We start from the raw sequence: 15,529 nt of genomic DNA, 5'->3' as shown, positions 1-15,529 counted from the left end.
ATGTCCTTACATTTAAGGATGTAAGGATGACTCAGTTGTCATCCATCTCATTTCCAGTTACTTGGAGTCACTACCAAACTGTTAGGGAAACCCCCCAACTACACAAGGCAATGGATCCTGCTGTCTTCCTCTGGTTTTCTTTCCAGCTGTTGCTGACACAAGGCTGTGATGGGGCTGACAGCTCTGGTGCAAATTTAGTAGCCCAGCAGCTGATGCATGGGGTGCAAGGGGACAAATCAGCCGGCTTGACATATGGGAAGATGCCAAAGTAGCTTTGCCCTCTCTATCATGGTGAATCTAATGTTCCTGCCCTGGTGTTTCATACTGCAGTCAGGCAATATTGATGGCCACGAGGATGCAGCTGGCCATAGGGAGGAGTGGTACACATTTAGGTGTAGGCTCTGTTCTTCACCTTTAAAACCACGGTCTCTGATGGAGCACAGGGATGTGTACGTGACCGAGCACCCAGGCTGGGGGGCTGAGAACAGGACTCCCCCAGGCACAGCCATGTGCCCCATGGTAAAGCGCAGGGGTCATTGCAAGATCAAATCTGGTGAATCTATAAATGAACCCTCTGCCGGGTGTTGCCTGCTCCTCCATCACATGTGGCACTGACTGCAGCCCCGGTAGGGAGGATGGGGCAGAGAGCAGGGACCCCAAAGCTACGCTCGGAGAGGCACAAACATCGCGGGGGCGACCGGGATGGGAGGACACTAAAATGCCAAAACAGATTATCTGTAGCACTGTCTTGCCATCAGCTCAGCCACAGCCTGCCTTCTGTTAGCGTAGTCAGGAGAGACAATAGTAGCTCAGCATCAAATATAAATGGGAGATAAGCAAATATCCATCAGCAGCAGAAACCTCCCCATGGCTGGGTCTCATGAGACCATCAGCAGAGTATAACCCAAGGGGAACTGAGGTTTGACCTTTCCCAGGGAATCACAAACATGGACATTGCCAGCCATGTGGAAATATTTTTTCCTGGCTCCACAGAAGCACTGCAAACCCTTTTATCCGTAGGGTTAATGGAAATGCACTGCACCCACCCCAAAGCATTGTCAGTCAGCATTTTTACAGTGATCCAGCATGTGTTCATGTTGCAGAAGATGAGCTCTAAGCTGGAGTCTGAATCATGATCAGTGGGCCATGTAGGCAATCTTACTCATGCCTGTAGGTGCTTGCAGGATGAAGCCACCAAAATTCAGGTCGGAGAGAGAATGACTAGAAAACAGTTGAAGCAGAACTAGCAGCAGAGGAGGAGAATGATTAAACGTGGGGGGAGATCAGGATCCTCAGGTATATCAGCAGCAAAAAAGGGCATTTGGGGAAATGTTTCTGGCATATTGAAGTGCTCCTTCATGCATCCTCGCACAACACCCACAATTCTGGGGCGCCCACAGGGGCAGAGAGAGCACCACAGGGTCTGGGCAGCAGTCTGGGATGCTGAAACATGCCCCAGCTGCCTAATCTGCTCAGTGCAAGTCAGGGAGAGCCTGAATCTGCCATATCTTGAGAGGAACCACTGTTTTCATCCCAGGCTTCCTGGGCTCCCTTCTTCACGCAACACAAGAGTCCCACTTGGCACTGGTACAATTTTTAACTGAAGCTGAAGTTCCTGATACCATGTAACAGTATGATACCATACAATGGTATCAGGAAAGTGTGATATAAACTAGATCTGATGATTTTACTCTCAACTTCCAAAAACTAACTGCCTTTGCCTGAAGCAAACTCTGTCTCCCCACAACATGAGAGAGGAAAATATACAAGCAGTGCACCAGGAAGGAAATAATCACACTGCTTTAATTAAAGCAAAGGTTACCCATTCTCCAGACGAAGAAGTGGATAAAGACCCAAGTGCCAAAACACAGCACAATCCCAAGTACGGTGCTGTACTAGAGCTGTGCTCAGCTGAGTCCTGTTAGCAGCTGTAGGACAAACAAGCTGGTTCTGCAGGGATGAAATAACATCAGGTGCAACTGCTTTGGGGAGTGGGAGGGGCTTATGAAATCAGGAAATGTATATAAGGCAGATGGCTTGTGGTGAGCATGATTGAGCTGAGAGGCACTACTAGGAGGTGTCAGGGATGGAGCTGCTATATACATGAGGGTGCAGAGCAGATGCCCTTTGCTAGGGCAGCAGTGTAGATCTGCTGCTGAAATTGGTGGCTGAAACTTTGGTGGGGAGAAGACAATTTGAAGAGTCAGTGGTCTCTCTTTTCAACTTTTAAATCTGCTTCAGTCTTCTCTGCTTTTTTTGTTCTTCTGTCTCCAGTCCAAACTAACCCACACTGAAGACAAAACCAGCTAGGTGCTCTGGGAACATTCCTGCCTGGGAAGGGCTTGAGTACCTGGGGGATGGCTCGTGAGCAGCTCCTCCATGTATAAAGCATCACAGCGTACTCGTGGCCTTCTTCCAGCATTTCATTCTGAAAGAAAGAGAGGCATTGCTGGGGTAGGGCACACACCAAAGGTTCAGCGTCGCTGAGGCAGCGCCTGGGAGACTCACCATGCTGGAGTGCACTGTTGCTTGTTCAATGTACCTGGCAATGCCGGTCACAAAGGCATTTCTGTCTTCAAAGTTTGTGTCAAAATTAGCCTATGGTTGAAACGGAGAGATGGGGATTAAAATACAGCTAGTTGTTTGCTCACCTGATACAGTCCAGCGTGGGATGTGTTGGCAAAAAGCAGAATCAGTAAGGCTCCTGGGGCATGGGAGCAGCTTATGAACAATTTGAGGTGCTGCACCTCTAGGTCTGAAGTAGTTTCATACATGCAGCCTGAGATGCTTCTGAATCACGCATGTTCATTAGAGGAAACCCTGCAGGTTATATGTGTGAAAACAGGGCAATCAAGACAAACGAGGTGGGGATCAGTTACATAGAATTGCAGCCACACCAGAGAGCAAACCTACAGCAATTATTCTAAGGATTTTAGCTTGGTAACTTGAAGACAGATGCAGCCTCATTAATTTCTATTTGTGCCCTTGCTGCTAGGGGAAGACCACATCCTGTCAGCAGGAATCGCAAAGAATAAACACACAGAAAGGGCAGGGAACGAGATGTCTGGAAAACATAAATATGGAAGTCAGCACTCATCCAGACGCTATTATCAGCACTAGTGTTGCTCTTGCAAGCAGATGCTTTGGAATGAACAGTTGTTTTGGAAGTTGAGCTACTGCTTTGGGTTGGGACAGGGGAGCAAGAAAGTGCAGAGCAGGGCAGGGGATGAAAAAGCAGCTCCTCAGCCTCTCTGCACCGAGTGCCCATTCACATGCTCTGTGCCGGGGTAATTTCCTCTGCGGAGGCTGGCTGATGGTATCTGCTGGAGGGCAGAGCGTACAGAAGTCCCAGGCGCCCAGAGCTGCTCCTTGCAACGACATTAGCATTGCAGTGACCACGCTCACCTCAATAACTGATTTCCTGAGTAGGAAAGCCGGGAGCACAGATCTGTGGCCACAGGGCTACTCTTCTTCGTGCCTCCAGGACATCGCATGTGACAAGAAAAGCTGAGGCTGCATATGCATTTCTGGCTAGCAGGGGAGAGAGCTACATACAAACCAAGTATGATGATGTAACAGGCTTGGCCAGTATCTCTAGATCTAGTTTAGATGAGGTTTTTTAGGCCCGGCAGTGTGCACACACTCATGGCCCTGAAAGGAGGCTGTGCCATAAGGCTGGACCTTGAGCCCCTCCCAGGACACAAGCCAGCGAAGAGTAAAAATGATTTAAAGAAGAGATAAACAAAAGCGACATGAAGATTTGCCGGAGAGAGTTGAAATTTGAACAGCCGAGAACTGCCTTTGGGTCTGATAACCCACAGAGATACTAACACTACTGAATGAGCCCGCAGCCTGACCTGCTGAAAGAGATACTGTAACTTCAGACCCCTGCATACACGGCACGGCAATCACTGTACGGGTGTATTTATACCCTGCCACGGGTAAGTCACGAATTCAGGAGTGGCAGGATGGAGAAAGTAACCCCATATTATATTTAACCCTGGGTGTGTGCTATAGGGCAGGGTGTGGCGTGGTGGCCAAGCAGCCGAGGCATCCCGCTGCGGATCCAAAAGCAGGAGTTTGAGCCTTGCCCTGGGCTCATGCCAAGCTTCGCTTGGTCGGTGCAGCTGCAGCTAAATCTGTGGTTGTTGAAGGCAGAGAAGCGATTGTAGCGACTGTCCTCCCTTGCATGCCATCAGCTCCCCAGACCGGCAGCTCCAGCTGTGCTAGCAGCACAGGCCAGCCAAAGTCAGGCAGAACTTTGGTTTTGACCTACTTAGATGCGTGTACTACCATAAAAAGGAAGCACAGAAATATGTGCATAATAAAACATTGCTGAGAACTTTCTGCTGTTATCACAAATCTTATCTCCTGCTTCTTACCCGTTCATGCACTCTGGTCCTCATTTTTTAACTTTCCTGTGTCTTGCACATTCTTAAAGATCCCTTTCAGCAATCTCTAGTGCTTTCCTTTTAAAGCCTTTGGGAACAGACTTGTGGCTGGATCTGTTCTGAACATTTCCTTAAACATGGTGAACCCAGGATGTTTTCAGCTCGTTCTCACAGCACCATGTGCCCCTGTGCTTTGCATGAGCTACTGGAACAACCCTCCCTGCCCCACCACCTCTGGGAGCTGAAGGTACCTGGTACATGATGGAGGACGGAGGCGGTTCGATGCATGGCTGCTGGTCTGGAAGAGGCAGCTCCTCCAGTAAGTCCACGTTGGACAAGGCATCCTCTAGCGTGACGTGAGTGGTCATGGTTCTGGATGTTCAGTTTCTGCACTAAATCCAAAGGAAAAGAGCGGGTGATAGACAGACAGACGGCAGCCAGAAGACTGAGCGGGAAAGCACCAAAGGACAAAACCGGAACCACGACTGGCTGGCACTGCAGGAGACATGATCCCGGTTTATCTCGTTTTCCTTTTCTTGTGTATTTAACCTACATCTCTATGTCATCTCTCCTTCCATCATTCAACATCAGAGTAGATATGCAGAATAAGAGGAACACAACTACCCACCCATGCCCTTCTCTGCTTAACTCTATGCAAAACTCTTTAAGACAGAGAACAGCTGGGTGCTGCAGTGCAGCTTTAGCAGCCCCAAGTGAAAGCATGTGCTTCGAAATGCAAAGCAGAGCTATCAAAAATATCTCTTAAAACAGCACGATTAGAAAAGCATGACCGATGCTGACACTCACATGCTCTCCTTCTCACACACACGAATGGCGCTGGAAACTGTAAACAACAAATTGCATTCTCAAAGGTGAACCGGAAAGGAACGAGTGCTGCGCAGGCAGGCTGTGGCACTGCAAGCAGCAAAAAAAGAAGTTGCTGTGAAATTTTTTCCCCTCTTTTTACCACACACATGGTGTGTCTTGCCCAGTCATGGCCTGCTGTGGAGTTGCCAACAGTGCCACTTGCACAAGAAATAAAAAGCAAAGGGAAACATTTCTGAAAGCTCACTGGCACTTACCCTAATGTGAACCTCAGGACAGATCTCTATGTCCTTTAGCTCCTTTGCTATTTACCTTTGCTGTAAGAGCACAAGCATAAAGGGACAGCTGCTGTCACCCAGGCTGAGCACTTGTATAATCACAGCCACAGGGCTTCCCCAGTTAATACCTAATCCACGTGCAACAGCGGTGGCCGACCTAAAACTTGTGTCTCCTAGAAAAACACCCCATTGCATTCAAACATTTGCAGTCAGAGAACTCGCTTTGAATATTGACATGTCGTTCGATTAGCAAATCACCCCCACCAGTGCTTTTTTTCCCCACTCAGAGCCTGATTTTGAATGTGAGCCATCAGAGTTTTATCACTGTAATCTGCAAGACAGTAGAGCTCTTTATTATAAGTTGCCATCAAGATACTCACACATTTCAATAAAACACCCTGCAACCTTTGCTTTGGTTCAGACAAGTGGACTGAGCTCTTTGCCTGCCTTGTTACAAAGCGTATTTTCCAATCCTTTAATCATCTCTTTGGCTTTTCTCTAAGCTTGATCCAATTTTGCAACTTTTTTGCTAAAGTGTGGACACCATAGCAGGACACAAGGCTCCAGTGGTGTCTGCACAAGTGCCAGATACAACAGCAATGTAACCTCTCTCCTTGCGTACAATCACGCCAGTTCCTTCGGTCACAACAGCAGCTCCATAGACGCTCAGACTCAAGCAATTATCTGCTACAAATCCCTTAGGTCCTTTTTTTCTTTTTGTGAGTCACTATCTCCAAGAATATAAGTTTGCTTTTTATTTCCAGCACTGGGAGCATGGAAGGACAATGGCTTTGGGATGTCCATAGATCAGACACACAGGCACCCAGCAAGGACCACGGCCAAGGGGAATGCACGCTGTGTGCAGTCCTGGGGCGGCTTCATGTTGGGTGACGAAGGACTAGTCTGCTGCTGTGCCTCTTGTCATTGTTGCTGCCTGCATGCATAGGCTGTGAGAACATGTATGAGCCTGGTAAAACCCATTCCACCTCCACAAATGCTTCCCCAAGGTACCAGGCAGCTGAGAAACAGGCTTGGTTATACCCGCAGCTGAAGCACCATGAAATAAGTGCCTGGGAAAAAAAAATAAATCTCAAGCAGCCCTTTCCCTACACACTCAAATTTCTGCTTCCTTCTTCACCTCTCTTTGCGAAAATGGTTTCCTGTTACAAATGGTAGAAACTGTCAAAGCCAGACATTACGCCCTGGCACACCGCAGGCAGAAGCAGCTTCCTCCCTGCCTGCGAGCACGCTGTGCTGCTCCGCACCAGGTGGGTGGCTCCACTCGCCCAGCCCCACGGACCTCCTCGGCTGCCCACCGCTCTCCACCATCCGCCAGTGCCTCAAGACTCGCTTCTGGGCTCCCAGAGCAACACCCCTGGTACTCGCACATGCTTCAATACATACTTCAGGCTTGGGAAGACAAAACCCTTCCATTTTATAGCTTCGAGGATGGTGGCTGTTTATTTGGTCTCTTTTCTCATTTTTCCATAAGCGAAATTCTGTGGCCATTTGTGCAATGTGTTGGCAGACTGCTGTAATCAAAGACGCTTCCCCAATTACCCTGTGACACCCAAATTGCTCAGAAACTCAAGGGACAAAATTGTTCCTGCTGTTTGGGCCATACCAGAAGATACTGTCCCAAATACAGCATCAGGGTCCTGCTGTGCCGGGCAGTGCACAAAACCTGCAAGACTAAGTCAGTCCCTGCCCCAAAGATCTTGCACTCAAACAGAGCAAGAGAGGCAGTGTGTAGAAATATATGAACAGAAAAGGAAGTGTCAAGCCATAGTGAGCTAGCAGTGCAATCGGCCGTCGGCCCACCCCGTGCGTTGCCATGGCTGAGCAGAGTGCAAGAATCTGGATGCAGATAGAAAAACTACACAGACTTTGTGGGTTTAACAGATGAGTCCTCACGGGGACTCCCAATTTCAGTTCTATGCTTTCTTAAGCCCAACAGCAAAACCAACGGAGGCTACGGGGAAAAGTGTGGTCTGCCAGGATTTCCCCTGGGTCTCATGCCTGTACCACACTGTGACAGACAGCAACCTTGCAGCTGGAGCGCGTGACGGAGGGGTCATTGGTCCAGGGCTGGCACATCTGGATCCTTACCCCAGATCATCCATGGAGGAGCAGCCTCGAGCGATCCCCCATCTGCCTGTGCCATGGCCCCTCGCCTGCTCCTTGGGGTGGCTGTAGGGCTCTGCTCTTGGATGGGGTCCACTGCCCATCTAGCAGTTAGAGGGGTTGTGCAGTGGTATAAAGGCTGGGGAAGGCTCCGAAGGCATCAGCGATTGCTTGGCCCCGTCCATGGGGTGCTGCGTGATGTCTCCCCACCATGGGGGCTGCCCAGGAGAGCCAAATGGGGAAGTCCCACTGCCACAGACCCACGCCGCCCCCCCTCACCTTCCCACAAAAAGGTTTCTAACACATATGTGCTTGGGCTGCCCCAGCAAATCCAGCTTCATCCTCTCGGTCCATCGACAAGGGGGGCAGCTGTCAGGTAACGTGGCAGCGACCGAGCGGCTCCAGCCCAGAGAAGATGGGATCCCTGGGGATGCTCATCAAAAAATCCTCATTAAGCCTTAACTGCCATCCACCACCTGGGCCTCAAGGCAGGGGCGGCCGTGCTGGGAAGAGGAGAGTCAGCCCATGCTGGTGGTTTTCCGACGGACGTGGCCGTGGGGCTGGGGGCCGCACCACCCAAAAAGCAGCATGGCAACCTGCCCAGGAACGGGGCTTTTCTGCTGCTGTAACATGTGCACAGCAGGGTGACGCCTTCCCTCGCACAGAGGAAGCATATCCTGCCTGCGTGAACTCAAACACAGCCCGTCTCACAAAACTTTCTTCTCCGTATCCCGCGGCTGGTCAGAGAAGCCAAGGTCCCTCCGGTCCTACATATTTTGGCAAAATCGAACGTGAGCCTGGCAGAAGGCAACCCCAGCCCAGTGAAACCCCGGAGAGGGATGCAGCCACCGGGCTGATTACCTCTTCTGATAATGAGCGTCGGTGCTAACGAGTGCAGTGCTGCTCACACTCTCTGTCCATCTGCTGCAAAAACTTCCCCTCCCCACCCCACATCTCAGCTGCAACCCCTCTGGCCATCTCTTACACCTTCTAAAGCCAAATGGTCACACAGAGGTACCGAGGCTTCTAGACACCGCAGGGAGCTGGCCACGTGGGGCTCCCCACCACCCTGAAATGGAAATTAAAGAGTTCCTGAAATGGTGACTCTGTTGTGGTAACATCCTGGGGGCCAGATTTAACAGACAGTGTAGGAAGGCTTTGAGGAGGAGCAAGGATGGACATCCCAGATGCCTGAACTTGGAGGGCAGGTCCTACCTTCCCCACCAAAATGCTTGCCCAGAAGTATCGGTGCAGTATCATCCTCTTCGCAGCGAGAGGAACAAAGACGACTTTATTGTTAGAGCAGCTTGGGGGAACAAAGAAAGACTTTTAAAAGCAGGGCCATAATGAATATGTTGCATGCATGTGCGCTTGGCTTTGGAGCTGCACAGCTGAGAGCTCTGGGGAAGTGGCACGGGCTGTTTCAGTTTTTCAGCTCGCCTGCTCCTACAGCAGACATTCACGCTGGAGCTGCAGTAGCTACCAAGAGCAGGAAAGGAGGCAAGAAAAAACAGGAGTTGCCCCAGAGATTGGCAGTAAGACAGGGTCCAAGCACTGCAAGCCTGGGGTGAGATGAGCAGCAAAATTACTTTTGCTGGGGACATGGCAAGGTAGAGAAGGAGGACAAGCTTCTGGTCACCTACTCAGGATCTGGGATTCTTCTCCAGCTCTGACACCCAGTCCCTGAGTAACCTGGGAAAGTCACTCTATTTATTTTTGCCCCTGTGATAATGCTTCTCCCTCTTACTCCAAAATAGCATCTAACCAGTGCTCAGGAACCATCCTGGCCTGACAGGTACCCCAGCAGACTGATGTCTCGGGTGCATAAAAGCAGAGTGTTTCTGATACCCACTGCCTCACAGCAAGACAAAGATAAATGCTCCTGGCCACCAACATATTTTTAGTCAAGAGAAGTAACTTCAGGGTGCAAAAGTTTAGTTTGACCCTTGCCTAAAACACACGGGATTAAAGTCCCCTGTGTTTTAGGATGCATGTCATCAACCTCTTCTCTCATGCTGCAAGACTTACTTGTAATTGCAACCACCACAGTCAGGAGGTTCTTTGCAGAAGCAAATAAATGCAGCCAGAGTGAGCGAGGCTGGCAGAGCTGGGCTTCTGCCCTACATAGACACAGATGTTAATAACCATGAAATTACCCTTCCCATTAAAAAAGAAAGCCAAAGTGCATGACTCCTGAAGCTGTTTTTCTGCATCTCTACTTTACTTTTTCTGCCGTTCCATTAGGGCTGAGTTCCAGGCATTTACGTTGCCCTTGTCTCTCAACAACACAATTATTTTGGAGTTTATTTCTTTTAGAACAACTTCATAATTTTTTTTCTGGTGCCAAAGAAAAGAGGGTCAGGGAAGGAGGCAGGTATAGGAAGCTACATTTCCAATATAGTGGAGAAATTTAGAGCAAGTTTACAAGCAACCCCCCTGCTGACAGCTAAAGCACTTCTTGCGAAATTAAATCATACAAGACAGCATTGTTACTAGTTGGCCAATTACTGATCTTCCAAACCCAACCTTCCTATTTTTCATGCAAAGATGATAATTGTTAGTAACATTATTATCGTGAAATCAGCATTCTGCTTAGCTCAGGAGACCCTGGTCAGAAAATGGAAGATTTTTTTCCATGTTCCTCAGGCTTCATTAATAACAATTAACTGTACAGAGAAAAGGAGAAAAGAATTGTCCTTTGCAGAGAATTACCCTAGAATTATATGGCTGTGACAGACACCAAAATACCAGGCTAGTCACCCATCTCAGTGACTAACCCCAGGCAACTGTCATCACACAAAACACGAGGGCGCTTTTTCTTTTGGTACCTGTGCAGGGCAGGAGGGGTGCGGAGGGTTCAGCGACTCAGCCTAATTCTACGAGATCTTTGTGGCCAGGAACCCCCCGTGGAAAGCGGCAGATGGCGAAGGGGGACAAGCTCCGCTGCTGGCAGCGTCCTCTGACAGCACACACCACCATCACCCTTCCCCCTTCTCCAAAACAACCCCGAGCACGCAGGAAGGTTTTAGTATGTGCTTCTTCTTCTTCTCCTTAATTCCTTCCCGGTCCTTCCAACCCACGGAAATTTCCGGCAGAACCCATCCGTTCCTCCCCAGGTGGGATGCGGCTGGCACCACGCATTTCCAGGAAAATGGAAAAATTCAATACAGAGACGCTCCCCGGGGCGCACCTTGCTCCCGAAACGGGTCTCACGCACGGGGAAACCCGGCGGTTTTGGACGGGAAAGGTTTCTCCGACTCCGACCGCCGCCAAAGCCCGAAACCCGCGGGCGCAGCCCCAGCCCATCGCTCCCGACCCTGCCTCGGACCCCGGCGCTTCCTCCTCCCCCGGGGACACCATATTTTCACGCCACGGCTGATCGGGGCCGCCGGTCGGGAGCCCCCACCGGGACCACCTTCAAGCCCTCGCCTCCTCCATCCCATCTCCTCCATCCCCCTTCCTCCAAACATCCCCACGACCCCCCCCCCCCCCCCCCGGCTCAGCCTCTACCCCCCGCAGCGGGGCCTGCAGCGCCCGCCGGGCCCGGGGCTCGGCCCCTTCCCCCCGCCGTCCTGGGGGGCCTCGGAGCCGCGATGCCGGCTGGGAGGGGGGGAGAAGGAAGAGAAGGGGATCTGCGCTATTTCCAGCCCCCCCCCCGCCTTGCAGTGGCTGCGGGGAGGCTGAATGCCGCAGGTAGCTCTAAGCATTATGGGATACATCCCCGCACATCCCGGCCCGCCCGGGCCTCCCGCCCTCCCTCTGTCCCCGGGGCGGCGGCACCTGCCCCGCCGCTACCCCCCCTTCCTCCTCCTCCTCCTCCTCCTCACCGCCTTCCCCATCCCGCCGCCCCCGCTGAGCCCGGCTGGGGGACCCCCCACCCCGGGCTCGGCGGCGGGCGCAGCTCCGCTCAACCCGGGGGAGAAGGACGGGGTGTGTGTGAGGAGAAGGAGGGGGGGGGGGGTTTAGGATGAGGCCGCGCAGCCCTCACCCCCCGCCCCGCTCACCTGGCGCTCGGCGGGGTGGGATGCTCGGCTCGGCTCCGCGCCGCCCGCACAAAGAGCAGGAAATGGCTGCAGCAAGTGCACTTCCGCGGCTCTCCGGCGGGCCCTCCGCACCGTGGTGGTGGCGGCGGCGGCGGCGGCGGTGGCGGGGGGGAGCCCCGGCCCCCGCCGCGGGAAGGGGCTGGAGCCGGGCGGGCGGCTCCTCCCCCGGAGCAGCGGCGGAGGGGGCGGGGGGGGGCCGGGGGTTACATCCTCCCACCGACCGTATCCCCCCCCCCCCCCCGGTGAACCCCCCGCTCCGCTGAGGGAAGGTTGGGCTGGCGGCAGAGCGGCGATGGTGGGGAGGGGGAAGGCCACCGACCACCCCCCCACACAGACCACCCGGCTCGGTAGCCGGAGGGGAGAGGGCAGGGGGTGGCTGCCGGAGCCCCCCCCCCCCCCCCCCGGAGGCCTGATGCTGGGTGAGAGCGTTGGGGTCCATGAGAAGGGGGGACCCGGCTGGGATTCTCCGTCTCCCCGCTGCTGAGCTCGGTGGGTCTCGGGAATTCAGCCGCTCTTCCCCTCGGAGGACCTGTGCCACCCGTCATTAGGTTTTACCTACCATTTTAAGGAAAGCCCTGTTTGCAGAATGCATAGAAAAGCCTTGGCTCACTGAGCGTGTTAGGGACCAAAACCACAAGGCAATGCCTTTGCTCAGAGCTCCAAGCCTCTTCTGAGTCAGCGCCGCATCCAAAAGATCTTCCTTTTGGCATTTTTGGCATCTGGCATTTCTTCAGGGACGAGCTTCCAGTCCTTCTGCTCGTGCTTCCTTTTAAAGCTCCAATACAGCTCTTCAGATCTACTGTGAAATCCAAACTGGACCTCTTAACAGCTTTCAGCAGAACATCGCCTCATGGTGATTGATGGCAACCCTGGATGGGGCCTTCGTTCATTTTTCTGCAGCCCTCAGCTTCTGATGCTGCTGCCTGTTTGTTTGTTGAAGGCATTGGTGGATACCCAAGGACTGTTGAAAGTCTAGATACGGGCCTAAATATGTTTCCTTGGTGGCCCTGGCAGTGTCCCTTTCCTGAGCATCAGCCTATGCAAAAAAGGGACTGCCGTCTGGTCCCTCCTGGATTAGAGTGACAGCTCCTGATTCCTTAGGGACTGCTGCTCGGTTGTCCGTGCCAGTGTGAGGCTGACCTTCCTCCCCATGGGTGTCTGTTGGCTCTGCAGGGAAGCTTGGACACCAGGTTTACACCGTAGCTCTGTGGCTATAAGTTGAATGGATGCCATGGGATGAAGACACCGGGGGCTGCAAACTATAAAAGCAGCAAGAGGGTCTTAGGAACTATCTTTGTGTGAATAAACAGGACCACACCTGAAAAAATGTATTAATAGCATCTCTGGGAGTAGACTCTTCTCCTTCCCCTGCATAGTATTTCTTGTATCTCACCTTTGACGGAAACATTTTGTAGCCATCGTTCCTCTTTTTACTATGTATTACTTGTCAGAAAAATTCAGTAAGTGAGCATTGTTACTGCAGATCCAAAAGATTTAACAGCTAATATTGCTCTGAGGCGGTGGGTGAAACAGGGTCAGTTCAAGAAAACTGTGGCAGTAAAAACGGCTGTGGACTTTTTTCTGCACAGTTTAATCTGCTCCCATTATCAGCCAGGCTCAGGGGAATGGGAATTCCACGAATGTTATGATATTATTTTAATTTTCTACTCTGTGTTGTCTCCGCTCGTAGAATAATAGAATGAGCTTCCCTGCATTTGTCCTGCAGATCTCTCTGCAGGCTGGGAAGAACAGCAGTGCAGGGCAGGCCCCATACAGCTACAGGCGCAAGAGTGTGCGCATCAGCTGGTTATGCGTGGAGGGGAGAGATAACGTGGTAGTGGGATGAGCTGAACAGAAGAATACACACGAATTTGAAGTGGCTGCCAAGTGAGATTTAGCCGAGCCATTCACCTGAATCCTGCCGTGCTGACGAGCGCAGCGTTCAGAGAGGACAAAACCAAACATCGCATAGAAACATGTTCATTAGAAAAGGTTTCAGGAAATTCTAGATTTTTTTCAGGCCTGATTTTAAGGCAGTTATCCACTGGAACAAGTACCAACAACCCTCACTTCCCCAGGGTGACCAACACATGCCCAGGAAGGAGATTTTCATGGCTAATGTTGCTGCACTCCATCCCCTGCTCTCCACTGAGAAGCATCAGCTGCTCTTTCGAGATGAGGTTACTGCTTGACTGCCTTTTCCTCGCTGGGATGCCAGCCTGGCTGTGCCAGTGCCCGGCCGTAGCAGCAGCAGGTCGGGGACACGCTGGGACAGTGCTCTGGGCCTCGGCTCCGGCCAAATGTGCAACGTAGGCAGAGCCGTGCACCCACTGCCTCTGCTAACCAGCAGGCAAAAGCAGGGACAAGCACGGTCTCCCACCTTCCTGAAATACAGCCAAGCGAAGAGGGTCGAACTGGCAAAGGGATTCCCAATACTTCCTACCCCCATAAACCCAGCGCATAATCCAACCCCAGAACACAGCCATAGTTCTGGGGAACAGAGATATTTCAGAAAGCCAGAAGAAGCCTATTTGCTTCTTGGTGGGGAGGATTTGGAGGAAGAGCAAGCTGTATGATTCTAAGTGCGTGAGGATGTTTTTTGCATTTTTGCTAACATATAGTGAAAGCCATGGTTGGGACTCAGCAATTTTATTATTTGTAAAAATACGTATCGCGTACATAGAAATACTGCAAAAGAAAACTGAACATAAAACATCACAATATTATTTTGTGCAACACCCGGTAGCTAATAAATATTACACTTATTCAAATATAAATATAATCTCAGAAACATTATTTGGTGGAGCAATAATGCTGCTACTTAATAGCAACCTCCTCAAACTTGACAGACCCCTGGTTCCTCCAAGGATGGAGGGGGCAGCAAGCCAGAAGCTCAACTTTGTGAGCCTGCAGATACCCCTGCCACAGAGTGTCTGTGCTCAGGGAAGAATAATTTCAGAGTATCCTGTGGTTGTATGGATTGTCTAAGTGCAATCGAGAGGGGGAGGAAATAGGGTTATGGCCAGCTGTCCTCAAATTTAGCTGTAGATGTGCAGTTTAACGTGGTTAGGGCTACTGAAAACTTCACTGGCTAAATGCCAAGTTTAGCATCACCACAATGTGACAACAGGCTAAGTCAGACTAAAGAATGAGAAGGACAAAGAGAAACTTAGCTTAAATTAACTGCAGGCAAGAATTCAAAATCTGTTTATAGATGATCATATTCCACATATTAGTTCAGACTACCGAGAGATTTTGGCAGCAATCCTGATTTGAAGGTAGCACTCTGATCCTGCATTTAGGATTGACAACCTCCAGTCTGAATGTTAGGATTCCGCTTGCCTGGGAGAGTCATTCTGCATGATATTTGTAGGACTAAACCAAAGAAAATAATGTGGAATCAAAGCAAAGTGGGAAGATGTATAAGGCAGGAACTAATGCCTTGCCCTTATCCATATACCTGAAAAGATATTCTGGCTCCTAAAAGCTGCCCTAGAACTATGGGTCTGAAAAATACCAAAAATTAAGCCTCCTTCTATGAAGAAATAGTTTGACACAGGATATGTGAGATCATGGGATTACATTATTTCCTTGTTCCATTTTTGTTGGCAGACATATTTGAACCTGACTTCTGTAATGACAGGAGAGAGTGCTGCTGGAAGTTTGCACCTCAGAGTTTTTGTAAACTGCTGTCACGTAAGGCTTACTCATGTTGTCACCTGCCCAAACAGAGAAGTATGAAAAATACATACTGCATATATGCACATAACATCTGTGAGTTCCCTTGACATCTCTACTTATTGTTAATGCTTAGCAGAAAACCCTAATCTTATTTACAAGTTCTGCAGGACACCAACACCCACACCTT

At 50.9% G+C, this 15,529-nt stretch overlaps 1 protein-coding gene across 2 annotated transcripts in view; it reads right to left on the bottom strand.

The window, feature by feature from the left end:
- The window catches only part of CYFIP2 (cytoplasmic FMR1 interacting protein 2), a 56,587-nt gene extending 44,828 nt beyond the window's left edge, over positions 1 to 11,759 (bottom strand). For both annotated transcript variants that reach the window (XM_075056908.1, XM_075056909.1), the window contains exons 1-4: positions 11,623 to 11,759; positions 4,643 to 4,783; positions 2,509 to 2,598; positions 2,351 to 2,428 (exon numbers count right to left, since the gene is read on the bottom strand). In XM_075056908.1, the coding sequence (XP_074913009.1) occupies positions 2,351 to 2,428; positions 2,509 to 2,598; positions 4,643 to 4,759 (285 nt within the window). In that variant the 5' untranslated portion in view covers positions 4,760 to 4,783; positions 11,623 to 11,759. The remainder of the gene's footprint in view (positions 1 to 2,350; positions 2,429 to 2,508; positions 2,599 to 4,642; positions 4,784 to 11,622) is intronic.
- Between the last annotated feature and the right edge of the window lie 3,770 nt (positions 11,760 to 15,529).

This window comes from Buteo buteo, chromosome 24 (assembly GCF_964188355.1).
Source record: "Buteo buteo chromosome 24, bButBut1.hap1.1, whole genome shotgun sequence".
NCBI classification, from domain to species: Eukaryota; Metazoa; Chordata; class Aves; order Accipitriformes; family Accipitridae; genus Buteo; species Buteo buteo.
Note: the sequence above shows the minus strand (reverse complement) of the source record. Positions and strands in the feature narration are given on the sequence as shown.